This window comes from Motacilla alba, chromosome 6 (genome assembly GCF_015832195.1).
Source record: "Motacilla alba alba isolate MOTALB_02 chromosome 6, Motacilla_alba_V1.0_pri, whole genome shotgun sequence".
NCBI classification, from domain to species: domain Eukaryota; kingdom Metazoa; phylum Chordata; class Aves; order Passeriformes; family Motacillidae; genus Motacilla; species Motacilla alba.
Window position 1 is genome coordinate 33899577 of NC_052021.1, and position 27421 is coordinate 33926997.

At 47.1% G+C, this 27421-nt stretch overlaps 1 protein-coding gene across 11 annotated transcripts in view; it reads left to right on the forward strand.

Annotated features, from left to right (window-relative positions):
- The window catches only part of PTPRE (protein tyrosine phosphatase receptor type E), a 94468-nt gene that overhangs the window by 61367 nt on the left and 5680 nt on the right, over nucleotides 1–27421 (forward strand). For 10 of the 11 annotated variants that reach the window (XM_038140539.1, XM_038140540.1, XM_038140543.1 and 7 more), the window contains exons 3-18: nucleotides 6017–6119; nucleotides 6329–6402; nucleotides 7738–7874; nucleotides 13112–13202; nucleotides 13433–13509; nucleotides 13621–13657; nucleotides 14590–14687; nucleotides 16191–16310; nucleotides 17285–17445; nucleotides 20768–20903; nucleotides 21688–21837; nucleotides 22953–23046; nucleotides 23455–23531; nucleotides 24635–24769; nucleotides 26303–26428; nucleotides 27146–27306. In XM_038140539.1, coding sequence (XP_037996467.1) covers nucleotides 6017–6119; nucleotides 6329–6402; nucleotides 7738–7874; nucleotides 13112–13202; nucleotides 13433–13509; nucleotides 13621–13657; nucleotides 14590–14687; nucleotides 16191–16310; nucleotides 17285–17445; nucleotides 20768–20903; nucleotides 21688–21837; nucleotides 22953–23046; nucleotides 23455–23531; nucleotides 24635–24769; nucleotides 26303–26428; nucleotides 27146–27306 — 1777 coding nt within the window. Of the gene's footprint in view, nucleotides 1–6016; nucleotides 6120–6168; nucleotides 6248–6328; nucleotides 6403–7737; nucleotides 7875–13111; nucleotides 13203–13432; nucleotides 13510–13620; nucleotides 13658–14589; nucleotides 14688–16190; nucleotides 16311–17284; nucleotides 17446–20767; nucleotides 20904–21687; nucleotides 21838–22952; nucleotides 23047–23454; nucleotides 23532–24634; nucleotides 24770–26302; nucleotides 26429–27145; nucleotides 27307–27421 lie in introns of those variants that run through there. The other variant, XM_038140546.1, reaches the window with a different exon arrangement.

Genomic DNA, 27421 nt, shown 5'->3' on the forward strand with positions numbered 1-27421 from the left:
GAATATGGGAATTGAGAAGGGGAAGTCACTTGTTGTTTTTATCACTTTCCAGAATCTGAATAACAGGAGTACAGAGGGAGTTTTGCCATCAGTGTTGTTCATCTTCAGAGCTTAATTCCAAATTGTGTTGGGTTTAAATCTGATCATATGGATAAAAGTAATCTGATCATTCCTGTTTTAATTAAATCTTAATTTCAGTGATATGATTCAGAAATGATTGGTGTGACTAAACTGCTTTTCCTAAATATCAAAGTCTTCCTGGCTCTGCAGTGAGGAAGAGTTTTGTCTGACAGACAAGTTAGGTGCACCCTGAAAATTACATTGCTGCAGAAAGAGTACCAAGACAATTGGATCATCTAATAAATTTGATAGCCATTGAATTAATACAGCATTTAAAAATACAAAAATAAAGATTTTTGATTGAAGCATAAAGAAAACTTCATTTAACAGAATATGGAATGAACTAAAAGAGCCTAAAAAATCAGCTTTCCTTTTGCATGCTAATGTGATGTGTGATCCCAGAAGATCCTTTTGATTCTGAAAGGAACAGGTATAAATGATTTCATGTCATTATTTGAGCTGCCTTGATTTTTTTTCAAAGATTTGCTGAATTACAATGTCAGCTTTATTCTTATTTAAAACATGGTTGCCTTGTCTGGATGGGTCGATTTTTAGCACTGCTGCCATTTTACCTCCTACAAGAACCCCCTGAAACTGCAGCCTTGAAATTGGTACCTTGAAATTTCCCTCTCAGAAAATGAGAATATTCTGGGCTTTATGGCACTGCCATTTACTGGAAATTTGCCCTGATCTTTACTGCAGGTATTCAGCTGCATCAAATAAATACAAACCATCAAAGCACAGAATGGTTTGGGTTGGAAGGGAGCATCTAGTTCTGACTTCCAAGCTAATATTTATTAGGATTTGCACAAATAAATGTACATTTCCAGTAGAGATGCCTTAATGCTCCCAGGTCCTTGCTACAGACTGTTTATTCATAATATTGTCCGTGACCACCCCTGGTGACTCCTGGTAATTCAAATATTTGTAAGTTCCCCAGGATTAATCATAGCCTGGATTGTTTTACTTCCTCTTGCATTTTTACTTGTGGAGTTGTTGAAATGTGCAAGCAGCCTGGGAGCTGCAGCTGTAAACCTTTAAAAACCTTTAAATACCTTTCCAAATGTTTCCAAATGTTTACACTGCACTGGTGTTTACTCCATGAGGGTTCCTGGTGCCTTTGAACCCTCACAATTCCTTCCCGTCACTGATGTCTGAAGCTGCAGAGGGAATGAATGTACCAGAGGAGCTGCAGGTTCAAAGGCAGGGAAATGGGGCAGTTTTGGGGCTCCTGTTTAGTGCTGCTTTCAACTTCCAACAAGTCGGTGGCAATGTGAAAATAAGATTTTGTGTCTCTCCACTCTGGAGAGACCCCACTCAGGACACGGTGTCCAGCCCTGGGGTCCCCAGCATGGGGAGGACTGGAGCTGTGGGAATGAACCAAAATGTTCACTGGGATGGAGGAAAGGCTGGGAGAGCTGGGATTGTTCACCTGGAGAGGAGAAGCTCTGGGGTGACCTCAGTGTGGCCTTCCAGGGCCTGAAGGGGCTCCAGGAGAGCTGCAGAGGGACTGGGGACAAGGATGGAGGGACAGGACACAGGGAATGGCTCCCAGTGCCAGAGGGCAGGGATGGATGGGAGATTGGGAATTGGGAATTGATCCCTGGCAGGGTGGGCAGCCCTGGCACAGGGTGCCCAGAGCAGCTGGGGCTGCCCCTGGAGGCCTGGCAGTGCCCCAGGCCAGGCTGGACACTGGGGCTGGAGCACCTGGGACAGTGGGAGGTGTCCCTGCCATGGCAGGGGTGGCACTGGGTGATTTTTAAGGTCCCTTCCAGCCCAAACCATTCTGTGACTCTGTAATACCCAGGAGGACCCAGAGGTGGGGCTTCCCTGTGAGGGACTCATGGTAGTTTCACGGAGAAAATGAGGCAGCATCGGAAAGCTGAGTTATGGAGAAGGAATATGGCTCATTTGATTTGGTATTTAAATGCCAGAGGGATTCTCTGCAGACACTCATTTCCAAGAATCAGTTTGCAAAGCAGAACTGCAGAAATAGGTTGTTTCAGATCAGGGGGTGGACTGGGTGACATTTAAAGGTCCCTCCAGGCCAGACTCAGATTGTGTGGCTGCGGTGCCAGGTGGGCTGTGCTGGCTGTGCCCAGTGGGATTCAGCTCTGAGGTGTTAAACTCACATTTACTGGTACTGATGCCTTGTGGAGGCTGTGGTAGAACAGAGACTGAATGAGATACAGAATGAAGCAGGGATTTATTCAGGGATCTCCTCCATGGATCCACCTTGGGCAGCACAAGAGCCCAGCCAGGGCTGCACCCAAGATGAACCCAAATGGTCCCAAAATGCACGAGCGCTCCCGGGGTCTCTGCCTTGGCTCAGCTCTGCTCCATTTGCACCTTGCAGTTCATTGTCCCATTCCAGCTTTAGCCCAGGCACTCCCACCCTGCTTGTTTTTCTCTCTGCAGCCCACGCTGTTTGTGCTCCTGGGCTGAGCTTTGGATCATTTGTCCTTGGTGCCCAGCTGGAGCAGGAATTGTTTTGTGTCCCTGCTCTGTGCAGAGCTCACCATCCCCTGATGTGAACCCTACACACTACAGCAGCACAGAATCTGAAACATAGGAAAGTTAAAACCTCAGGCATCATTTCCTGCTGGCTGTGGGTGCTGGTTTCCCTCCCCTACCTGTCTTTTTTCCTTTGCCCTTCCATTACTCCATTTTCTTTTCTGATTTGGGTTTTGCTTCACGTGTAGCAAACAAATCTCCTGGTTATCAGCTGCCCATCAGCTGCTTCCCGTCAGCAGCCATGGCAGGGTTGGGGTTTTCTCTTCCAAAAATAGCCTGAGAGGATTTAGTGTGGGTTTTGTCACATTTCCTGTTGGACATTTGTGATATCTCTTGGTTTTGAAAAGAAGATCAGACCTGTGCAGAAATAGAGTTGGTTCTTGTGGGATTTCTCCTGGCTCAGATAAAAGAGGGTTTTGTTTTGTGTCACTCAGCAGAATAATTTCTGGTTTAGGGCAAACTTTACCCTGCCAGCTTCCTTTTGTAGAAGGGGAAAAAGTGTTTTAATCACACAGTTTTAATCACACACTTTTATAATGCCATTTACCCAAAAATGCAGAGGAGCTGATCCAGGGGTGGAGAAGATCAAAGCTTGGGAGGGAGTGGGGATGGAGCATCCCTGACGTGCACACTCTGCTGTTAATTCCCTGTCTCCTTGGGGCTGGCTTTGTGTTTGACACCAGTGGGAAGTGGGAACATCCCAACCCTGCAGGAACTGGTGCTGCACTTCCAGAAAGAGCCACGGGCCAGCAGCACCAGGAATTGGGGCAGGGAGAGCCCTGAGCCAGCCTTGGTGGGTGCCCAGGAGGCACAAGGGGCTGTCAGCATCCTCCTGGTGAGAATCCCCCTCTCTGGGCAATACTAAAGTCACTTTTTCATTGGATCTCTAAAAAAAATATCCTTGGGATGATCTTTGGCTGGCTGTGAACAGAAATCCTGGTGGTTTTGGGCCACAGTTTCTGGAGTGGGAGCAGTGGGAATTTTTCCCTGCTGTGGAGGATTTGTCTCTCCTGCATCCATTTTTACTCCAGTCATTTTTAAGTTCCCTTCCATCCCAAACAATTCTGGGATTCAAAAAAAAAAAACCCTCAATTTTTGAAGCAGTAGTGATTAAAAAGGCCTTTGTTATTCAGGCCTTGTTATTTTGTTCCCCCTGAAATTCCCCTTGGTCTGGACACAGTTGTGTTGGCCGGAGGTGTTTCAGCCTCTGAGCCTGCCATGGCCTCAGTTTTAACTTTCTCATGCAATTTTTGGGCTACATTTATAAATTTACTGATATTAAAGAAAATAGAGGTAAAAAATGGAACCACACTGTGCCTTCCTCCCAGGCTCTGCAGGGATGAAGCCATTGGGGAGCAGCTGCAAGGATTTGGGAACAGATGTGCCCAGGTATAAAGAAAAAGACACTTTTAGTGGATTTTGACCCAATTTCGTTGTGAAATGGTAGGAGGAGAGGCGAGATCTTGGGGCAGAGAATTAAATCAGTCGTGGTGGGGGTGCTCTGCCCTTGACTGAAGAAACGGGGGCAGTTGTTTGGCAGAAGGTTCAGCTTCTCTTTTCCTGGCTGGGATTGAGCTTTCAGTGTTTGCCTGGGAATCACTTCTCCACAGACACCCCAAAAATGGTGCAGCAGCTCTGTGAAAGGGAAGAGAGGGGTGATTTTTTTTATTGTGTAATTGACTGAGGGAAATTTTGACTCCCTTGTGATGCAAACTTCTTGTTTCCCCTCTCACGTCGTGGGTCTTGTCACTGAGCTAAAGAGAACCAACACAAACCCCCAGATCCTGGAGCATTCTGACACCCTGAGGGTGACATTCCTGACTCCATGCAAGTGGCTTCATTTTGTCTGTGAGGGACAAAACCAGGCTTTTTTTTTTGGTGTTTGTTTCCTTGCCAGCCTTGGCTTCCAGAGTTGCAAAACACCCCGCAGAAAGCGTTGGGGGATTATTCTTCCTCATCCTCCTTCCAAGAGTGATTTCCTGAACCCCTGCCAAGCCGTGGCTCCTGACTGCAGCTTTGTCATGCCTGTCACTTTTATCTTTGCACACCCCCTGAAAGTCATCCCTCTTGCCTTTTATTGCCTTCCCCGCCTCTGGGTTATGATGTTGATTTACGAGCCCTTTTTCCCTGTGTGTCCCCAGCTCACCTGTGCCTCTCCAGGAATTGTTTCCCATGCCCTGTGGGGCACCCAGAGAGTTTCCAGCTGCTCCCACCACTCAGATGGTTTTGTAGCCATCAATTCTGGGTGTTTGTCTGATCCACAGGAATCCTTCCTGGATTATTGCAGCTTTTACCTACTCCTAAATATTTTTTTTGAATCCCAGAATTGTTTGGGATGGAAGGGAACTTAAAAATCACCCAGTGCCACCCCCTGCCACGGCAGGGACACCTCCCACTGTCCCAGGTGCTCCAAGTCCTGTCCAGCCTGGCCTTGGGCACTGCCAGGGATCCAGGGGCAGCCCCAGCTGCTCTGGGAATTCCATCCCACCCTCCCCACCCTCACAACCAGGAATTCCCTCCCAATATCCCATCCCGTCCTTCTGTCAGTCAGCTCTCAAAGACCACTGTAGGAATGGTAAAAAAACTCCTAAAGTGTGTCAATGTAGTTTAAAAGAGAAAAAAAAATCCAAAATACCAGCAGCAGAAATTGCCTTAATTTTGGAAGGGTGGTTGTAGGGCTGTGTTTTGCTTGCTGAAGGTTCAGACTGGGAGTTTGGCTTCCTTAAATAAAACCTGTTGGGTTTTTAATGATTTTAATCTGTTCGGTGTTGAATTATTCAGTAGGACTGAAAGGTTACAGAAGCAGAATGAAAGTGAAAGGTAAAGAGACACTTCCATGAAACACTGTGAACAGAAGGGTGAGACTGAGTTTGTGCCAGATATAACAAAGATGTTCTTTAATCTCCATTCTGAGAAACACGTCGTTATTCCTGCTTGTCCTTATGTTTATATAGAATTTCAGTGAATAAAATTTCTTAGAATTTCAGTGAATAAAATCCCTGTGAAAGGAGGCATTCTCTATCTACATATATGAAAGGTGGTTGAGAAGCAGCTGATGTGCATAAGGGCACTGCAGCAAACCTTTAAATGGGCTTCAAATTCAGCTTGCTACCTTAAGCTATAAGTTCAACTTTCTCTGATTACAGGGAAATTGAAGAATATCTTGGATTTTCTCAGCAGCAGTGCTTTGGTTGTGCTTCTGACGAGGGAGAAAAAGACTTAAAAATAATAAAAATTATTTTTCAATTTGAGCTTTGCCTGTAGCAAGTAACTGTGATGCTTTTAGCAAGCAGAGGCAGAATTTTTGGTGCCTTAAGTACAGCTTTTGTGCCAGATGAGGCAGTCCACGTCTGATATTCCACATTTCTTGTTCCATACCCAGACTCCACCGAGGAGAGCACCTTGCACAAGGAGCTGCTGACCTCCCTGCTGATCCTGGTGCTGGTGGTGATCATTTTCGTGGTGCTGGTGGGGTATTTTTTCAGGTGGGTGTTGGTGGGCTCAGCCCATCCTTTCCTTGTGCCCTCCCACGGAAGCAGAAGCGAGCAGAGCCTCGTGCCCGCCCTGCTCTCGCTGCCAGCATGAACAGAAAGAGCTTCTCCAGAATTACGTGGTCTGTAAAAAAGGCCTGGGGGGGGGAAAGGCTGCTTTGTTCCTGCCAGAATTGTGGATTGATGTGGTGCCTCTGTTCCAGGTTCAGGAGACACAGGAAAGCTGTGGTCAACTCCGGAGACAAGAAGATGCCAAATGGGATCTTGGAAGAACAAGGTATGGGGAGATTTGCTCTCAAACTCTCACTTTTATTGCTGTCTTTAATTCAAAATCACTCAGTGTTTGCTTTTATTTCTGATATAAGTGACGGGGTTGTTATTAAAGAGAAAATAGCCTGAAAAAAATACAATCACAAATGGTTTGGGTTGGAAGGGACCTTAAACTCATCCAGCTCCAACCCTGTGGCATGTGCAGGGACATCTTCCAGCCCTTGGTTGTCCCCTCCAAGCTGGCCCTGGACTAGAGATCCATATTTAGAAATCATACTCAAGCAGGCTGTGGAAAATCTTAACTTTCAGTTGCTGGTTTCACTTTGTGATGCAGCAAATGTTTCTGTGTAAAACCTCCCTGGCCCTCTGGAGATGTTTTACCAGGGTGCCAGCTGAGATCCATGTTTGTGACACTGATCTTTGTTTGTAGAGAAGGAACTGCAGTATTTCTTCTTAAAATGGGGGGGAAAGTCCTTAATGCTTTGTGAATACGCTGAGTGGTTTCTGAACGTGGAGCAGGGGGTTGAGATGGGGCACTTTGAAGCCAGAGGCACTGAAATAAAACCCTTTGGGGAGTTCCAAATGTTTCCTCCTAGTTTGAGTTGCGCTGGGTTTGTTTCTGCCCGTGGGGAGCCCCAGGCTGGCTCCTCTGTGGGGCCCAGCTCAAACCTGGGAGGGCTGGCCAAGTTGTTTGAATCACAGCCCAGAGAAAAATGATCAAGCTAAAATAAGATGAAATATCAAAGATAAACTATTCAAGGTAAAATAATCAGTCTGTGGTTTGTGTCAGTCCCAGCTGGCCATGTGTGAAGGGATAAGTGAGCTGAAGAAGGTGGCAGTCAGAGGAAAAGTCAAAACCCTAAAAATACCCATCAGCTTCCTGCTGGGGTGTTCCTGTGCACAGGGCAGCAGCTCCTCTTGGGGCACACTCTCTGCTGGCTGCCAAGTTAAAGATAAATTATTTATTATTAACAGCATTATTTTCCCTTGAAATAAAATAATCTGGCAGCATCTCCTTGGTGATAGGTGCCAAAAGCTGTCCTTGCCCTGCCAGCAGAAAGAACCTTCTCCTTTTCTGAATACAGCTTGGTCACTTTCTAATCCAGTGTAAATAGGGAAATCATTCATTTCACCAGCAGCGGTTCTTCGTGATCCCCTTATGTTCTCAAAGCAAGCACTTGGCCTGTGATTCAGTGTTTTAATTTCCCCTAAATCCCCTTCAGCACCTCAGAGTGTCATGGCAGCAGAGTGCTTTGGCATCTTTCAGCGCCCAGATGAATTTGTAGTTGGGAATCTCTGGCTCTGGCCATGCCTTTAACGCCTCCTGCCCTTGTGCTGACAGAACAGCAGCGGGTCATGCTGCTCAGCAGGTCTCCCTCGGGCCCCAGGAAGTATTTCCCAATCCCTGTGGAAAACCTGGAGGAGGAGATCCGGATACGCTCGGCCGACGAGGGGAAGCTCTTCAGGGAGGAGTTCAATGTGAGTTTTTACACATGGACGGCTGGAAATGGGGGGAAAACCAAAACATCTGTGAGCATTGATAATTCTGTGTTTGGTGCATGATTGGTGCTGTTCCTACGGGTTCTGTCGTGTGTGGGGACCCTTCGTCTGGATAAAACCTGGAGTTTTTACTGATTTGTGAAGCTGAATTGGTATTATTTGAACTGTTTGCCTCTTGCTAGCATTTAAAGAAGGTCTTTAGTGTTTGCCTGAAGCTGGAGGAGAGGAACATTGACTATAAACCTGTTGAGCACTGATTTTCATCATGGTGGTGGGGGGGTTTTGGGGGATCTGGGTGTTTCACCTCCATGGGAAGTTCTTAGAGGAGAGGACACAGTGTGACCTTAACATTGCCCTGCTGGGATTTGACTTCTTTTTTCCTGATATTTTGACTGCTTGCTCTGGGCTGCCATCCCAGCACTCCCCTCTTTGCAGCACAGGGATTCTGAATTGTCTCAGCTCTCTCAGGGTTTTCCTGCTGAGCGTGGCCTTGGGCAGGATTTTGTGGTTGTAGGGATGAGCTGCACCTGGAGTCTGTGCTGAGCTCCTGCAGGATTCCCGTGGAGAAGCACAACACCAGGAGCCTGAGTTTGGGGCCTTTTCCAGAGTTTTGTGACTTCTCTTCACTTCCCTCCACAGCAGAAGCAAAGCAGGAGCTTAAATGTCAGGCGTGGATTTGTGAGAGCCAAGGCACGCCTTGATTAGGCAGGCTGTTGAGTTACCTTCTTAATTGGGAGCATATTCAGAGCTGCAGTTTGGTTGATGATAAATTCAAACCACAGACTTTTGCCTTATCAGACAGGGAGCAATGTGGAAATCCTCCTCAAAGCTGAAAATGGAGGTGAGGACCAGCCTGGCACGGTGTGCGCTGGTGAATTCTGACTCTCCTGATGAATTTGCTCTGAGGTTCAGAGTGAAACAAACCACCTGTTTTCATTTTTGAACCCCTCTTTGCGTTGGTAATTTTCTGCCCCATGCTGTGAGCGTGTGGGGTTCAGTCCACACCCAAAAACCTGGGATCTGATCCCCAAAAATGAGCAGTGATGGGGTTGATGCTCAGTGTGGTTTTTTTCCCTGTGGCTGGATGAGCTGTCTGCTCCAGCCTGGGAGGGCTGGAAGTGTCCCAGGCCAGGTTGGACAGGGCTTGGAGCAGCCTGGGACAGGGGAAGGTGTCCCTGTCATGGCAGGGTGGGACTGGATGGGATTTAAAAGATCCCCCCAACCCAAAGCATTCCATGAGTCTCTGGTTCTGGGCCTCAGCCCTGCCCTGGGGATGCTCCAGGGATCTCTGCCCACTCCACATCCCACATGGCAGGGGCCAGGCATCGCTGGGAATGCAGGTACAGGAGCTCCAGTGGGAATTAGGGACAAATTGGGGCTGAAAACAGTGAACCTGGGAGCCAGCACTGCCCAGGCACGTGCACCAACCTGAGCACTTTGGTCCCAAGTGATTTTTTTGGTAAAAAGAAACCAGACATTAAAAGATCCCAGCAGGGAGAAAAGAGTTTTGAGGGCAGTTTCTACTTTGAGGACAGTTCTCCTGGACTTATGGTGTTCTCCAGCAGCTTTGATTTTGTCCTTAAAGCCTGCATGACCCTTGAGGGGTCCATTGCACCCCTTGGACACTCACCAGAATAGGAGAGGCTCCTTCTTTTTTTATGGGATTCCTTTGTGAACACTGGGCACTGGAAGAGTGTGTTCTTTCTTCACAGGAGCAAAAGAATAAAATAAAATTGATTCCTTTCTGTAAAGCCCCTACCTCTGTTGATCATCCCTGGAACTTTGGGATTACCGCCTTGATTTTGGGATTAATTACTGAAAAGCTTCCCCTAAGAGTTTTCTTTTGAAATTTGAATTCTGGCTTGATTAAGACACCCCTGTGGCTCCTTCAGTGCTAAAAAAGGAGGAAATGTGCTGATCCTGGGCGGGCTGAGCCTCTCAAAGCTCCAGTGGGATTTGAGGGTCGCTGCCCGGGGGGGACAGCTCAGGGTGGGGTGGCAGCAGATGAGGCTGGACCCGTCAGCTCCTCGTGATTTGGGGTGCCGGGAGGATGAGCTGAGGAGCAGCCGGGGTGATTCACATCCTCCCGGGGCTGGCAGCAGGAGCTGGGCTCTGCTCTGGGCTCAGCACCACCCTGGGGCACCGGGAGCTTCCTGGGCAGGGGCCAGGAGCAGGGCATGCAGAGGAGATCTGGCCACAGATAATTCCTTTGCGTGCGTTTTTCACAGGAAAATCCAGACTTCTCTGGCTGTTAATTGAAGATTGGGTGCCTGACTTGAAGTTTGAAGAGATTGTGGTTAAAAAGATAATTGTTTCAGAGGGTCACAGAATGGTTTGGGTTGGAAGGAGCTTAAAGTTCATCCACTTTGCCATGGGCAGGGCCACCTTCCACTGTTTCTTTTTACATAAAAAAATTTATGTAAATGTACTTGAATATAAATGTACTTTATAAATGTACTTTAATCAGCAGAACGGGCTGATAAAAAGCCACGAGCTTCATTCAGAGGAGGAATTAAGCAGTCTGACAGCAGCTTTCTTCCTCAGCCCTCTTTCAGCTGTTGTGAGATTTGCAGGGTCCCAGGACAAGGGAAGAGACGAGAACCTGAACTCCATGTTCCAGAAGGCTGATTTGTTATATTATGATATATATTATATTAAAAATGCTCTATTAAAACTACACTGAAAGAACAGAGAGGAAGGATCCATCAGAAAGCTGGGCAGGAATGGAAAGGAATGAATAACAAAGTCTGTGACTGAGCAGAGCCTGAGCCAGCTGCATCCTTGATTGGCCATGAATTGGATTAATCACGGAGGCAGCTGCTGCACCCCACAGCAGCAGGGAGTTCTTGGTTACATTTCTGTCCCGAGGCTCCTCAGAAGGAGGAAATCCTGGCAAAGGATTTTCATACAAGTGTCACGGTGACACTTGAGCCTCCTCTCTTTCCCATTCACAGCCTCGTGTGCCGCACAAGCCCCAGCGAACCAAACCCACGAGTGCAGGCTGCGGGTTCCTGTGTGCTGGGGACCAGGGCTGTGCCCTCTCCTCCTGTGTCACCCTGTGTCACCCTGGGCAATCCCAGCCCTGCTCTCTGCCTGCCAGCTCTGCCCGTGTCCCCTCTCCTCCTGTGTCACCCTGTGTCACCCTGGGTGGCTCTGGGGATCCCAGCCCTGCTCTCTGCTCTGCCCGTGTCCCCTCTTGTCCTGTGTCACCCTGGGCAGCTCTGGGGATCCCAGCCCTGCTCTCTGCCAGCCAGGCTGGGCTGTCTGCCCCAGGGCTGCCCGTGTCCCCTCTCCTCCTGTGTCACCCTGGGCAGCTCTGGGGCAATCCCAGCCCTGCTCTCTGCCAGCCCCAGCTCTGCCCGTGTCCCCTCTCCCCCTGTGTCACCCTGTGTCACCCTGGGCGGCTCTGGGGCAATCCCAGCCCTGCTCTCTGCTCTGCCCGTGTCCCCTCTCCTCCTGTGTCACCCTGGGCAGCTCTGGGGATCCCAGCCCTGCTCTCTGCCTGCCCCAGGGCTGCCCGTGTCCCCTCTCCTCCTGTGTCACCCTGGGTGGCTCTGGGGCAATCCCAGCCCTGCTCTCTGCTCTGCCCGTGTCCCCTCTCCTCCTGTGTCACCCTGGGCAGCTCTGGGGATCCCAGCCCTGCTCTCTGCCAGCCCCAGCTCTGCCCGTGTCCCCTCTCCTCCTGTGTCACCCTGGGCAGCTCTGGGGATCCCAGCCCTGCTCTCTGCCAGCCCCAGCTCTGCCCGTGTCCCCTCTCCTCCTGTGTCACCCTGGGCAGCTCTGGCAATCCCAGCCCTGCTCTCTGCCTGCCCCAGGGCTGCCCGTGTCCCCTCTCCTCCTGTGTCACCCTGGGTGGCTCTGGGGCAATCCCAGCCCTGCTCTCTGCTCTGCCCGTGTCCCCTCTCCCCCTGTGTCACCCTGGGCAGCTCTGGGGATCCCAGCCCTGCTCTCTGCCTGCCAGCTCTGCCCTCCCTGGAGCTTTGTCCTTGCCCTGTGGGACTCAGGCTGGCAGGGGGAGGCCCCAGGGTGGCAGAAGGTGCCGCTGCCTGCCCACACTGCTGGCATTTCCCCTCGGTGGGGTCCTCCCTGCCGGATCTGGGGCTTTTGGAGCTCAGTTTCAGGCACTTCCTGAAATCCACTTAAAGGACTTCTGCTTTGGTCCCTTTGCAGTGGCAGCATCGCAGCTGTGGAGGAGCTCCACCTTGGGCCCCTCCTTGCTTTCACCTTCACCCTCTGCTCTGTTTTTTCCTTTGGTTTATTCCCTCCATGGCTGTTTGGGTTATTTTTAAGTGCAGGTATATTTATACTTATATGTAAGTGCAGGTAAAACTTGTGCTGCATAAAAACCCTTTATTTTTTAATGGGTTAAAATGATTTTATTATGGGTTAAAATGATTTTAGCCCATAAAATTATTTTATTATTAATAATATAATAGTAAAATTATTATTATACTATAATTATTTATAATATAAGAAATAATTATACTTATTATATTATTACAATTATTATAATAAAATATAATAATTTCATTGTGTACTATATGACTATATTATAATAAAATAATTAATAATTATATTCTAATATTTATTGTGATAAATTATTATGTTCTAAATATTTATAATATAATAAATAATTATATTGATCATTCTATTATAAAATTAATATAATTTAATCTTAATTATGGTGAAATGATTATAGTATAATTATTTATAATTTAATAAATAATTATATTTTTATTGTATTGTAGAAATTAATATAGTAGATTTATACTAATTTATTATATAGATTATTTTCCCTTCCTCCTTTTCCCCCAGGGCTGGGCCCTGACCTGCAGAGCTGAGCAGGCTGTTGGCTATGGGATGTCCTCAGCAGTGAGCCAGGGGCTCAGCCCAGCCCCCGGGGCTGCCCTCGGTGGCTCTGAGTTACCGTGGCAGATGGCAGCTCCAGGCAGCAGCTCCAAATTGAACAATTTGCTGAATCACTGTGATCTCAGAGGGAAAAAATCCCTTCTCTCTCCCCAGCTGCACGTCTGGAGTCAAACCTGTGTAGTCAAAGCCAGGATGTAGTTGCCTGTTGGAGAGGAATTAAAGTTACTAGGGGGGGAAAAAGTTGAAATATATTTAGTTCTGGTGGATGCAAATTTTCCCTAAGCTGTGTGCAGTCAAAATTATTTGTTTTCTAACACATTGCCTCTATATCTTTTTTTCTTTTTCAGTCTTTAACGTCTGGATATGTGCAGGGAACGTTTGAAATGGCAAATAAGGAGGAAAACAGGGAGAAGAACAGATATCCCAACATCCTGCCATGTAAGCCCTTCGCTTTGCTTTCAAACCAGACAGTTGATCTTGGCACTAAGCAGGCTGCTGGTGGTGCTCATGTGCTGAAAACACTCAAATAACATCAACTGCACTGCTCAGAAATGCTGTGCGTGTCTTGTGTGTGGTTGGGGAGCTGTGTGCTTTTCCAGGCCTCCTGCTTGCATGGAAATACCATATTTCAGGTTTCCCAACTGGCCAATGTCCTCCTTTTCTTTCAGATGATCATTCCAGAGTGATTTTGACCCAAATTGATGGAGTCCCACCTTCAGACTACATCAATGCATCATACATAGATGTGAGTTGAGAGTTGCCCACAGCTGGCAAACTCTGGGAATTAAAGAAGTCATTTTCTCCCAGCACACCTTGGCCTTTCACCTTTTAACTGCTGTGGCCTTTATTTCCACAGGGTTATAAAGAAAAGAATAAATTTATAGCAGCACAAGGTAACTCCTCATTTCTCTCCTCTCTGCAGCTCAGGGCTGAGCACATGGAATTACAGATGTGTTTGAGGGGTTGTTTGTAGCTGCAGGTGGTGGTCAGAGGTTACAGCTGAGATGAACTTGAGGTGTGTGCGAGGTGAGCAGCTGCCTCCAGGCAGTTCTGCAGGTTCTGCTCTGGCAGGGGCTCATTTCCCCCTCCTGACCCTCTTTGCTGGGAGTTGGTGTCTCCTGAAGAGCCATTCCAAGGGAGCCCTGGACCCCGGCATGGGAAGAGCTGCACAGTGGGAATTCTGAATGTTGCTCCTGCCGTAGTTAAAAGATTAAATAATATTTAAGAATTAATGTGTTGGAGAATCTTCCAGTGGCTAAAGGGGCTCCAGGAGAGCTGGAGAGGGACTGGGGACAAGGCATGGAGGGGCAGGACACAGGGAATGGCTTTAAGCTGAAAGTGGGTGATTTAGATGGGATTTTGGGAAGGAATTGTTCCCTGTGAGGATGGGAGACCCTGGCACAGGGTGCCCAGAGCAGCTGGGGCTGCCCCTGCATCCCTGGCAGTGCCCCAGGCCAGGCTGGACACTGGGGCTGGAGCACCTGGGGCAGTGGGAGGTGCCCCTGCCATGGCAGGGAGTGGAAAGGAAATTATTAAAATATTTAAATGATCTTTAAAGTCCTTTCCAACCCAGACCATTCTGTGATTCTATGAGTGGTATTTCAATAGAGGAGATTCCTTCTAAAAATGCAGGTTTGGGTGCATGATTATGTAAAAGAAAACATGAGGGGGGGTTAATTAATACATAAATACACAAATTTAGTGGATTCCAAAGCTGTGCAGGTGCAGCAAACACTGCTGTGGGTGGGTGCCCGGGGCAGGGTGTGGGACTGCTCTGGGATCTGCCCCATCCCCTCTCCTGAGCATTTCCCTGTTCTGTCTGCAGGACCCAAGCAGGAAACAGTCAATGACTTCTGGAGGATGATCTGGGAGCAGAAATCAGCCATTATTGTCATGTTAACCAACCTGAAAGAAAGAAAAGAGGTAAGGAGCTTTCAGCCTGCTCTGGGGTGGCCCCTGTGCTCCAGAAGCAGTCGGGGCTGCTCAGGCTCTGACCAGGTGCATTTCTCACCACTTCCTGCCCTGGCCCCTGTCACCACAGCTGAGTTTCTGCTCCAAAATACAGTTTTCATTTCTAAAATACCCATTTATGTCAGGTCATCTCAAGGAGAAAATTCTGATGGCCAGTTATGTCCTGCATTGCCCAGAGCCAAGGGAAAACTCCCGTGGTTTTATGCCAGTGTAAGGCTGCACTTATGGATGGGATTGATCAGAAATGAAGATAAAAACTCTGCTCATTTTCCCTGAGTATTGGGCATCAAAATGCACAGCTTTTCAGCTAAACAAAGAGAAATGAAGGCTGCTGTGTTGTGAGGGTGCTGCTGTTCCGTCCTGTGCCCCACTCCTCCCCTGAATATGGGCATTCCTTGTTTTCCTCCTGGACTTGATTTTCCTGCACTTCCACTGCTGCTTGATGAAGCTCAAACAGCAAAGCCAGGCCATGAGGGTCAATTCCCAGTGGGAGCAGCCAGAACTGCTAAATCTGGATATTCCTGATGGCTCCAAAGCAGAGCTGCTTTGAATTTCTCACAGTCTGCAGCTAAAACTCAGAATCGGAGTTGGAAACCTGGCAGTCCCCACAGCTGGACACCCTGTAACAAAGCTGCCGAACTGAAACAAAAGCTGTGGGGGCTGAGCTGGTTAAAAAACAATTCAAAGCTGTTCTCACCTTCTCTGCATCAATTTAAGAAGCAGTAGCAGGGTGCTGGAGTTGTGCCAGATAAGGAGCTCTGCACACTCACAGCTGTGCTCACCTTCCCTGGATCCAGCTAGGAGAGAGAGCGTGGCAGTGAAAGCAAAGTCAGGGTGATAAAATTCCCCGGGTTTGGCCCTGAGATTTCCCCGGGTTTGGTTCTGAAATTCCCCATGCTAGGCTCTGAAATTCCTGAGGTTTGGTTGTGAAATTCCCTGGGTTTGATTCTAAAATTCCGTATGCTTGCTTCTGAAATTCCCTGGGTTTGGCTCTGAAATTCTGTGTGCTTGATTGTGAGATTCCGTGGGTTTGATTCTGAAATTCCCCATGCTTGGCTCTGAAATTCCCTGGGTTTGGCTCTGAAATTCTGTGTGCTTGGTTGTGAGATTCCCCGGGTTTGGTTCTGAAATTCCCTGGATTTGGTTCTGAAATTCCCCATGCTTGGCTATGAAATTCCCTGAGTTTGGATCTGAAATTCCCTGCTTTTCGTTCTAAGATTCCCTGTGCTTGGCTCTGAATTTCCCTGTGCTTGGCTCTGAGATTCCTTGGGTTTGGTTCTGAATTTCCCTGTGCTTGGCTCTGAGATTCCTTGGGTTTGGTTCTGAATTTCCCTGTGCTAGGCTCTGAATTTCCATGTTTTGGTTCTAAGATTCCCCGTGCTTGGCTCTGAAATTCCTGGGGTTTGGCTCTGAAGTTCCCCTTGTTTTGCCCTGAAACTCCGTGTTTTTGTGCAGGAGAAGTGTTTCCAGTACTGGCCTGACCAGGGCTGCTGGACGTACGGCAGTGTCCGTGTGTCCGTGGAGGACTCCATGGTGCTGGTGGATTACACCATCCGCAAGTTCTGCGTGCACTCGGTGAGGCCTGAGCTGCTCCTGGGGGAAACCTGAGACGATCTCAAATGGTTCCTGTTTGAGAATTTTAGAAATCCGGCTGATTTTAGCCAACAGTTTCACAGTGTATTGTGGTTTTGAGGTTCCCAGACGGAGGAAGGAATGATCAGTCTGACTCCATGTTCTCAGAAGGCTGATTTATTATTTTGTGAGCTATATTATATTAAAGATTACTATACTAAACTATATTAAAGAATTCAGAAAGGATACAGACAGAAGGTTAAAAGATAATAATGAAAACTCGTGGCTCTTCCCAGAGCCCTGACACAGCTTGGCCCTGATTGGCCAAAGAGTGAAAACAATTCACATGAAACCAACGAAACAATCTCCAAACACATTCCAAAGCAGCAAAACACAGGAGAAGCAAATCAGATAATTATTGTTTTCATTTTTCTCTGAGGCTTCTCAGCTTCCCAGGAGAGAAATCCTGGTGAAGGGATTTTTCCAGAAAATATGACGGTGACACATAGTGATTTAGGCTAAATAACTGCGTGGTTGTTGGCTTTTGCTGTTGTAAATTAACTTTTACCAGTTGTTAATCACAAGGATTTTAATATATTTATAATCACTTCTAACTACTTTTGATATAATAGTTGTGATCTGGCCCCTGTGGAATTTGGATTCTCAAAACATCATTTATTAATTATATTTTCATTTATGACCAGTGTAAGAAATATATTATAGTTTTAACTTCTGCAAAACATTAGAATGTGTTATACATTTAACTTTTACAAAAATAGCTATAACTATCAAATAATAACTAATATCTTTGTTTTTGTAACTAACCAACAATAGAAACAGCTCAAACATATCTGTGAAATAACTAATACCGTGTACACCTAAATAACATTTAAAAAATCAATAATTATCAACTACTAAAACCACAAAACCAACATGAAAAATGAGATGTCGCACTCAGAATCTGGGTGTTCCTGCAGCTCCAGGAGGGATGCAAAGCTCCAAGGCTCGTCACACAGCTCCACTTCACCAGCTGGCCAGATTTTGGGGTGCCTTTCACACCTATTGGCATGCTGAAATTCCTGAAAAAAGTCAAGACCTTGAATCCTGCCCATGCTGGCCCAATTGTGGTTCACTGCAGGTATGTATGTGCTCCTCAGACCAATCTTGTGGCTTGGCCTGGAATTATTTATATGTATTCAGGAAAAAACCTGCATATTTTACATATTTTTCAAGATTTTATGTACATTTTATATGCATTTTATATCTATATTTATGTTATAGATGTATTTACTCACATATTTCTATTTAAAGGTAATAATCTGCTGAGTTTTTGAGAGCCCAGAGTAAAAACAAATTTCCAAAGCTCTGTCTTTGCTGCCAGTTTAATACTCAAACAGAAGTTGTTGTTCTGCTGCTTGGGGTTTTTGTTACGAGGGATCTCCGTTGTTGGGTATAAATCTGTTCTTTGTCAGAAAAACAGACTGGTGATGGAAATCTGTGGCCTTTGCCACTCAATGCTGCTCTGGGAATCCATCCCCCACTTCTCCCACAGTGAAATTGCAGTTTTTAAATGGAAATTAGCCATGAAATGCCTGGAAAGTTTGGAAGACTTGAATTCAAGAGATTTAAACACTGCAGTTTTAAAAATGTGCTTCATCCCAATCCAGAACCAATTCCCACTCGTTGGTCACTCACACGGGCACATCCTGCTGCTAAACTGGTGAAATCTTTAATGAAACTAAAATCAAACTCCCAAACAGTTTGAAGAGAATAATTGCAACCTCTGCAGCAGCTGTGAGCTCACCCCTGAGCAGGAAGTGGCTTTTCAGGAGCAATTATCGTTGCAAGGTTAGAGTAAAGAGAACACAAGAGCAGAATGAAAAGTGCAGCTTTGTCTGTCTGGGTCTTGTTTTTAAGGAAAAAAAAAAAGTAAATTTCTGTATTTGTCTCATTTTCCTTGCTAGAAATACTCCTTGGAAATGTGTGCTAGAGAAAAAGAGGGTGTTTGTCCTGCTGGGATTCACCTTCTCCCCCAGGTGTCATTAAAAAAACCAAAACATTTAGATGGGAAAAGTCGATTTGAGTTGTGTCAGTTGAGAATATTTTTGTAGCCCTTTGCTGTGTGTGGAGTCTCATTCTGGGCTTGAGCTTGATTTGGCAGCAGCAGGAAATGCTGTGCTTGGTTCCACCAGCAGAAGGAAACCCAAAAGCAAGGAAAATACAAAATGATTTCAATCTAAAGGGCCAGCAGAGCACGCGAGGCCGTTGTGTGTCAGGGTGAGACGTGGAGGAGGACAGAGGTGACACTGAGCTTCCGTCCCACTGCAGGATGTGACACCGCTGAATTGTTGGCCAAAGGAAAGGGAAGCCCATCAGCAGTGAGTAACCAGCCATTTTTAGGGAGCCTGTAGGGAAATCTGCCCCTGGCCAAAAGCTCTCCAGTGAGGTTTGGGAAGTGAATAAAACCCTGACGTAGCGTTTGGAAGTCCAGGAGTGAAAATGAGGAGTGGCAGGATTTTCTTCTGGTTCTTGTGTTCTGTAAGTCTTTAGAAGTAGAATTTTTTCAGTGGGGGGACAGGGACTTTAAGGAATGGCTGAGTAAGGGATGCCACGAGGCAGGCTAAGGGTGGAGACACTCAGGAGGTGACTGTCCAGGGTGGGGAGGTCACCAGCTTCAGCAGGAACGCGCAGGGATGGAATCGGAGCTGATCGGGGATGTGCAAAAAGGGATCGTGGCTGGAAAGGGAGTGAGGAGCTGAGCTGGGCTGAAACCTCCAGGAATGAGCAGTGAGGGACCAGTGGGAACTGGGGAGGGGAGATCCGTGCTCAGAGGTGGCTTCCAGGGCTGCCAGGAGGAGAACAGTCTCTTTTGAGTGGAATTAAGGCATTAGGACATGGGGGGGATTTCCTTGAGATGCCAGAGGGCCAGCAGGGGTGGATGGAGGGAGAGGAATCTCCATCGTCTCTCCAGACCTCTGGAATGGTGGAGCTCATGGGTTCTGGTTTCCCTGCTGGTGAAGTGTGTGTAGAAATGAAAGAATTGTACTACAATTACAATAATTTTATTTCTCTGGTCTTATTGAAAACCTGATGTTGCCTTGCTGAGAATTGCTTTGTATTTTTGAGCCCGTGAGGGGAGGGGAGATGTTTTTATCGTGTTCCTGGAGGTGTTTGTGGCCACTGCAGCCGAGCAAACTGCCCGGAGGTTAAAGGAGAGCTACTCATGGCTAGTACAGGATGCCATGCCCTTTTCCTCTGGAAGGAAGAGCTGAAACTCGCTGGAATTTTGTCATTCCTAACAGTCGTGCTCCCTCTCGTGGCTTTTAAGGATACAAAAACCAAAAAGTGTTTAGGGATGGCAACGTTGGGAAATGTGGAGCTAAAAATTCCTAAAAAAATAATTGAAATTTTATCTTAACCTTTAGAGTTGTCATTATAGTTATTTATTTTATCTTAGCCTTCTAGAGCTATTATAGAATTATTACAGATGGTCAAGCAGATTTTAATTTCAAATGTCTTTTTAAACATAATTCTGGTGCCATCAGCTGGGGAGAGCTGGGGTTTTATGCTAAAAACACCCCTCTTTTTTTGCTGTCCTTGTTAAAATGAAAAAGGTGGAGGTTTAGATTGGATATTAGGGAAAAATTTTTCATGGAAGGAGGGACAAGTTCTGGAATGGCTGCCCGGGGAGATGGTGGGGTCTCCATCCCTGGGTGTGTTTAACAAAGCCTGGATGTGGCACTGGGTGCCAGGGTTTAGCTGAGCTGTTGGGGCTGGGTTGGGCTCGATGATCTTGAAGGTCTCTTCCAACCCAGTGATTCTGTGAATTCTGTGAATTTCTTCACTGAAAGGGTGACCAGGCACTGGGACAGGCCACAGGGGTGGAACCCATCCCTGCAGGGATTTAAAAGCCCTGTGGATGTGGCACCTGGGGACATGGGGGGACAGCTGGACTCAAGGATCTGAGATTAAATGTTTCCCAGTGAGTATTTCAGTCCACTCTGAGCACGGGGCTCACTGCTGCAGCAGTCCCTGCAGATTTGGGTGATTCCAGGGAGGTTTTTGTGTGTTTGCATCATGGCAACGATCCCCTGAATGGGAGTAATGAGCACTGACTCCGTGATTGCAGGAGGCTGATCCATTGCTTTATTAAGCTCTACTGTATTATATTATACTATTAAGAAACTCCTAACTCTTACTGACTGTCCAATACAGCTTTGACCCAATTGGTCAACCCCTCCAAACACCATCCAGTGTCCAGTTAACAAACCCCTCCTTCGGCAAACAATCTCCGTAACACATTCCACACGTGCCCAACCGCAGGTGCAGCAAGGGGGGATAAGAATTGCTTTAATTCTTCTCTCTGAGCTTTCCCACAGCTCCCCAGGGCAGTCCTGTGAGGGGAGCGTGTCTGTCTGTGCAGGGGAGGTGTGGTGACCGCGTGTTTGTTCCCTCCCAAGCGCGGGCGTGGGGCGCACGGGCACCTTCATCGTCATCGACGCCATCATCGACATGATGCACGCCGAGCACAAGGTGGACGTCTTCGAGTTCGTCTGCAGGATCCGCAACCAGCGGCCCCAGATGGTCCAGACTGATGTGAGTTCCCTTCAGTCACCCCGGAATTCCGGCTTTTCCTGGGCAGAGGAGGAAATGCTGCTGTTTTCCCGCTCCGTTGGGCAGCCCAGCGCGTCCTGTGCTGTTGGGCAATTGGGAAATTGGGGCTTGGAGCAACCTGGGATTAGTGGGAGGTGTCCCTGCCCGTGGCCAGGACTCATCCATCAGGATGGATGAGTTTTAAGGTCCCTTCCAACACAAATCATTCTGGGATTCTCTAATTCAAAAATGCACGAAGCTCAGTGAAGGATGTGGGGTGGGGCAGAAGGTAAAGGTGGAGAAGACCACCATGAAACACTTAGTTTTTAGGAGTCATTTCCAGGTTTTCCCATGCACATGAGAGTGGAATGTCAGAGGATATGAGTGGAAATGTGAGCAAACAGGAAAACTCTGGCTTAGCGTAACAATTTCTAAATATTGTTATCTTAATAATTGGGAGATTGTCACCAAACAGTGACAAGACAAGGAGCAGTGGTTTTGAAGTTAGGTGGGATATTGGGAAGGAATTTTTCCCTGTGAGGGTGAGGAGGGGCTGGGATGGAATTCCCAGAGCAGCTGGGGCTGCCCCTGGATCCCTGGCAGTGCCCAAGGCCAGGCTGGGCATTGGGGCTGGAGCACCTGGAACAGTGGGAGGTGTCCCTGCCATGGCAGGGGTGGCACTGGGTGGGATATAAGGTCCCTTCCAAGCCAAAACATTCTGTGATTTTTAAATAAGTCCCAGAATTCCTCATTTCCCTCCCTTCCCTTCCCTCTCTGTCCCTTCCAGATGCAATATTCCTTCATTTACCAAGCCTTACTCGAGTACTACCTCTACGGTGACACGGAGCTGGATGTGTCATCCCTGGAAAAACACCTCCAGACTTCCCACAATGCAGCCCCAAACCTGGTCAAAATAGGGCTGGAAGAGGAATTTAAAGTAAGTATGGAAATCTTTCCCGTAGGATTTCCAAGATGCAAGCCAAGAGGATAAAAGTGTAACCTTAAAGGTGCATAAAAGGGTTGTTTTATTTGGTGGTTGTTGTGAATGGGGCCTTGCTGTTCCCTAAATCCAGATTTTAATCTCATTCCCTCATTCAGAGCTGTGTCATTCTGTGGCCTTTCCCCAAAGGCTTTTTGTTTGTTTATAAAAGAAAAGTGGAGTGAGTTTTCCGGGTCTGGTGCAGGTTGCCAGATCAGATAATGCTGGAAGAGGAAACTGGATTAGGTGCTCCTAATCTGCATCCCAGTGGGATTGTTAACTCTGAGGTGGCTGACAGCAGGGAATGTACAGGGCTGGAGAAAAACCTCAAAAAAAACCCTAGAAAACCCCATTTCTTATCAGCTGAAGAAAACCACACCGGCTGTGTTGTGATCATTGTTTAAATGATTTTATTTCCCTGAAGGAATAGTTAGATTTTTTTTACGGTTTTCCTTATGGTAAAATATTTATTTTCTATATAGGTTTAAAGTATTAATTGCTGTCTGGGTGTTAACTGGTGTTCTCTCTTTGCTTTAAAGGACTAATTTAACCAAAAATTGGGAACTGGGTAAAGAAAATGATGTAAAAATAAGTTTGGTGATAGAGCAACAAGTTCCAAAATCAACAGTATTGAGGGAAGGAAGATTAGATGGGATGTTGGGAAGGAATTTTGGGCTGTGAGGGTGGGCAGGCCCTGGCACAGAGTGCCCAGAGAACCCCTGGAGCCCTGGCAGTGCCCGAGGCCAGGCTGGAGCAGCCTGGGACAGTGGGAGGTGTCCCCCAGAGAACCCCTGGAGCCCTGGCAGTGCCCAAGGCCAGGCTGGAGCAGCCTGGGACAGTGGGAGGTGTCCCTGCCCATGGCACTGGATGGGATTTAAAGTCCCTTCCAACCCAAACCATTCCGGGATGCTGTGCCTGTTACTCCCTCTTAACTTCCACAGCCAGGACAGTGAAGTGCCTGCAGGCTCCCTGTGAGTGTGGCAGGGATTGTTTTACCCCAAAAGGCACTGGGGAGCCCCGGCAGTGCTGGGGCCCCCTCGTGCCCTGTGTGCTCACCCGTGTGCTCTCTGCAGAAGCTGACCAACGTGCGCATCATGAAGGAGAACATGAGGACTGGCAACCTCCCGGCCAACATGAAGAAAGCAAGAGTCATCCAGATCATCCCCTGTAAGAGCCCAGCTCCTCAGCTCCAGGGAGAGGGCCAGCAGTCCCTGGCTGGGAGCACAGTCTGGATCTGCCTGCTGGCAGAGCACAGCTCCCCTTACAAACTGTCGCTGTAAAAGGTTCAGTGAATTGGGTTTTACTGAATCACCCTAAAATCTGTTACAGTCAGGGATTTTGAATTAAGTAATTCAGCAGTTTCACCTGTTAAACCACCCCTTTTCTGTGTGATTCCATGCACGCTCTGAGCAGCACTGGAATGTTTGCACCTGAAAATGAACATTTCACAGAAAAGATTGGGTGGGGTTTGTTCTTTCGTGGGCAGTTGGCAAAAGTAAGATTGGACTCAAAATTAAAACTAGACTTTTTTTACTGGACTCAAAACTAAGCCCAGACTTTTTTTTTTTCCCCCAGATGATTTTAACAGAGTGATTCTGTCCATGAAAAGAGGGCAGGAGTACACGGATTACATCAATGCTTCCTTCATAGATGTAAGTATTCAACATTTTCATGCATCTCCTTTTCAAATCCGAGATTTTGCTGCTCCTGACGGGTCTTTTTGAAGAGGCACAATCAGCTTGGCTTGCAAAGAACACGAGCTTCGTTTATGGGAGTTTCCAAGTGCATTTCTTATCTGGTGTTTTTAATTTTAGCTTAAATGGTTGTGCAATTTAAACCTTGTTGTTAGATTTATAAACCAAACCTTTTAATAAATTCTGACCAAGCAAATCAGCCGCTCAGTTACAGCCAGTGATTCCACTATCTGGGTCAGGTTAACAGGTGTAAATATTTGCTTTTCTGAGAAACAGAGAAGTCAGTGTTGAGCCCAGGGAAAGCTGTGACAGTGTCTGGCAGCCAGGCTTTACTTGGGCAGAGCTGGATGAATTCCAAGCTTTCTTCCCAGCTTCCTGTTGGAAGCTGAACACAGGATTGTGCCTTGTTTTTGTTGAAATAGGAGAATTAATCCTGTCCTTAAGCAGTGAAACCACGCTAGTGACTGAGGGTTGTGGATTCCATACTGATCACACCTTCATGGAAATAAAGAGGGGATGAATGTGGCCTTCAGAGCCTTGGGGTTGGGTCACAGGTTGGACTGGATGGTCTCAGAGGTCTTCTCCAACCCCATTGATTCTGTGAAATAAAGCTGGACCTCCAAACTTGAGGCAGAAGTTCACTCTAGAGAAAAGCTGGGAGCAGCTGTGGTGATGATCGTGTGAAATCTGGTCCTGCACCATCTCATCCCCTCAGCCACGACTGCAAAAATTCACCTGGGGATTGTGAATTTGGGGGAGATTTTAGAATCTTGGAAAATCTCAGAGCATCGAGTCCAACCATTTCCCAGCCCTGCCAAGGCCACCACTGCCCCATGTCCCCGAGTGCCACCTCCACATGGCTCTAAATCCCTCCAGGGATGAGGATCCACCCCTGCCCTGAGCACTGACAAGACTTTCTGAGGGGAAATTTCCCCTAATTCCCAACTTCCACCTTCCCTGGTGCAGCCTGAGGCCGTTCCCTGGGAGAGAAGCCCCCGTTGAAGCCGTGGTGTCCCTGTGACCACTGTCCCTGTCCCTGGTGACCCCCTCTCTTCCCGCAGGGCTATCGGCAGAAGGATTATTTCATTGCCACCCAGGGCCCCCTGCCTCACACGGTGGAGGATTTCTGGAGGATGGTGTGGGAGTGGAAGTGCCACACCATCGTGATGCTCACCGAGGTCCAGGAGAGGGAGCAGGTACGTGGGGAAGGGGTTTGGAGGGAGCTCAAAGCCTGGCAGAGGGATCACACGGTGCGCAAAGCTCGAGATGAGAAATGCTGGCTTAGGAATGCCGTGGAACAGGGCACACGTTGTTGAGAGAGAAATGGAAATAGAAACAAGTTTCAAAGGGTGGCCTTGCAAATAAGACTGCATACTTTGGAGAAATAGAACCATGAAAGGTGCATTGTGGTAGGAGCCACTGTCGTAGTTGAGATGGAGACAATCCAAAGCAGCACACTCCATTTTCAGAAGGCTTCAAACTGTTTTTATTGTCCCCTGCATGCTTTTTATACATTCTTACAAAACTCATAAATTTACACTTTACTCACTGGTCAGGAAAGACAAACAAAAAGTGCTCACTGGAATAGAGTTGCAGGTTTCTCTTGTTTATCTTCTTTCTTTCTTGGTTTCTACGTCAACAACCTTGGTAGGGAATTCTTTCAGGGGAAAACATGGATCAAACTTCTCCTGGCTGACAGAAGTCACTGAAAAACCTCTTCCACAAGCCACGAGGGGTAATTTTAGATTGGCTTTAAGGCATTTACAGCATGGTGTGGCAAAAGCTGACAGGCCAAGAAACCCTTATAATAATGCATTGTAATTAGGAAACAGCTTCTGATTGTGACGGCGTGAATTATAACATCTCTGTTGTCTCACCCCTCACACAAGACTGAAAATGGAATAAAAGTTTTTAAAAGGCCTCTCAGTTGCCCCATCTGTGGGTCAGAAAAACCTGATCTGACAGGTGCCCACCCTGCAGCCCCACACTTCCCCTTTCCACCTGCAAACCACGAGCATCAATACTGGAGAAACAAATTTTTTTGCCTAAAAATTCCAGCAATCTGAATTTTTTTTGGCTTTTCCTTAAACAAGCACTTGCTTCACTCTTTGGTGTGAGGCAGCGTGGCTGCTTTTTCTGGAATTGTCAGGAAACACCAAAAAAAACCCCTGCAGAATATTGTGATTTTTGAAAGCTTCCAGTTTGTATCAAGGAGTGCCTGACACGAGACAGAGTTCTGGGATTTGGGAACAAACTTTTGTGTAAACTTTGATCCCATTTGTCCCAGTAAAAGCTCCTGTTGCTCATTTTGATCCTGTCCTGATTTGAATACAATACAAGAATTCATTCATTATTTGCTTTAAATATGAGAATTAATATCTTTAATTAATTAGAGAGTCCTGTGCTGCAGCTTGAAAATTCTGGGTTCCACAAGGATCTTGTGAAAAGCTTTTTCTTGGTGGTTTTGGGAGGTTTTTAACAACATTACCTTGCTTTCAGAAATTCCATTTATTATTCTACTCTGTTTTAAAGCAGTATTTGCCATCTGGGCCTCCTGAGCCCTTTTCATCAGGATGGTTTCTATTCAAGAAATATTTTATCACCGTATTCTTAGTGTTTAGAACACACTTATTAGGCTGGATGTCACTTCTTATGCCAGAGATTCATGCCAATGCAGATAACTGGGGAAAATAAATCCAGGAATATTTGCAATTCTCTGGATTCTGCAGGAAAAATGCTGCCAGTACTGGCCATCAGAGGGCTCTGTGACTCACGGAGAGATCACGGTGGAAATCAAGAGTGACAGCCTGATGGATGCCATCAGTGTGAGGGACTTCCTGGTTACATATAATCCGGTAATTCTTGACAATTCCAGCGTTTTTTGGTTTTGTTTTTCTTTTCCATCAGAAGGCATTTACAAATCTGGTTATGTATCTTAAATTCTGGGGTTTCTGTCTAAACTTAAATGTGGTTAATCAAAAGCTGACATTAAGAGGAAGCTGATATGAAATAATTTTGCTTAAAATGCCTGCAAATTCTGATCAGTGAAACGGGTGGTTGCAAAATGGGGGTGGGTTTGGGGGTTTTTTAAACTCTTTTGCTGTTGCTGTTATTCCTAGATTTTTCTGCCATCTCCCACATAGGTATCAAAGAAAATTTGATTCAAGATTTTTCACAACATTTGGGGTTGGGTTGGAAAGGACCTTAAAACTCATCTCACTCCAGCCCTGCCACGGGCAGGGACACCTCCCACTGTCCCAGGTTTTTCCAAGCCCTGGCCAACCTGGCCTTGGGCACTTCCAGTGGATCCCAAGTCCTTCCCAGGGGAAACAGCTGTGCAAACCAGAGGAAAATTGGAGGGGGAAGTTATCAGTGGGTGGGGGATTTAGAAACAGAGCTGCCAGGATAGAATAATGGAATATCACTGGGAATAAAATCACCAAGGTCCATAATATGGTATGGACCAGGATACAAATCTTGCAGTGCAAAATTGCTGCTGCAGAAGTTCCAGGCAGGAATTGTGTTTGCACCTGGGAGTGAGAAGTGGCTGAAAGGTGTTTTCCTTCGGGCAGAGCAACCAGGAGAAGCAGAGCAGGCTGGTGAGGCAGTTCCACTTCCACGGGTGGCCGGAGATCGGGATTCCTGCCGAGGGGAAGGGCATGATCGACCTCATTGCAGCTGTGCAGAAGCAGCAGCAGCAGACAGGGAACCACCCCATCACTGTGCACTGCAGGTGAGCCCCCTCTGCACCTCAGCCTGGCTCTTCTGTGCCCCTGGCATTCCCCTTTTGTGGGGATTTTCGAAGGAACTGTGAATGACTTAGAGAGACTCTGAACTGTTTTAGATGA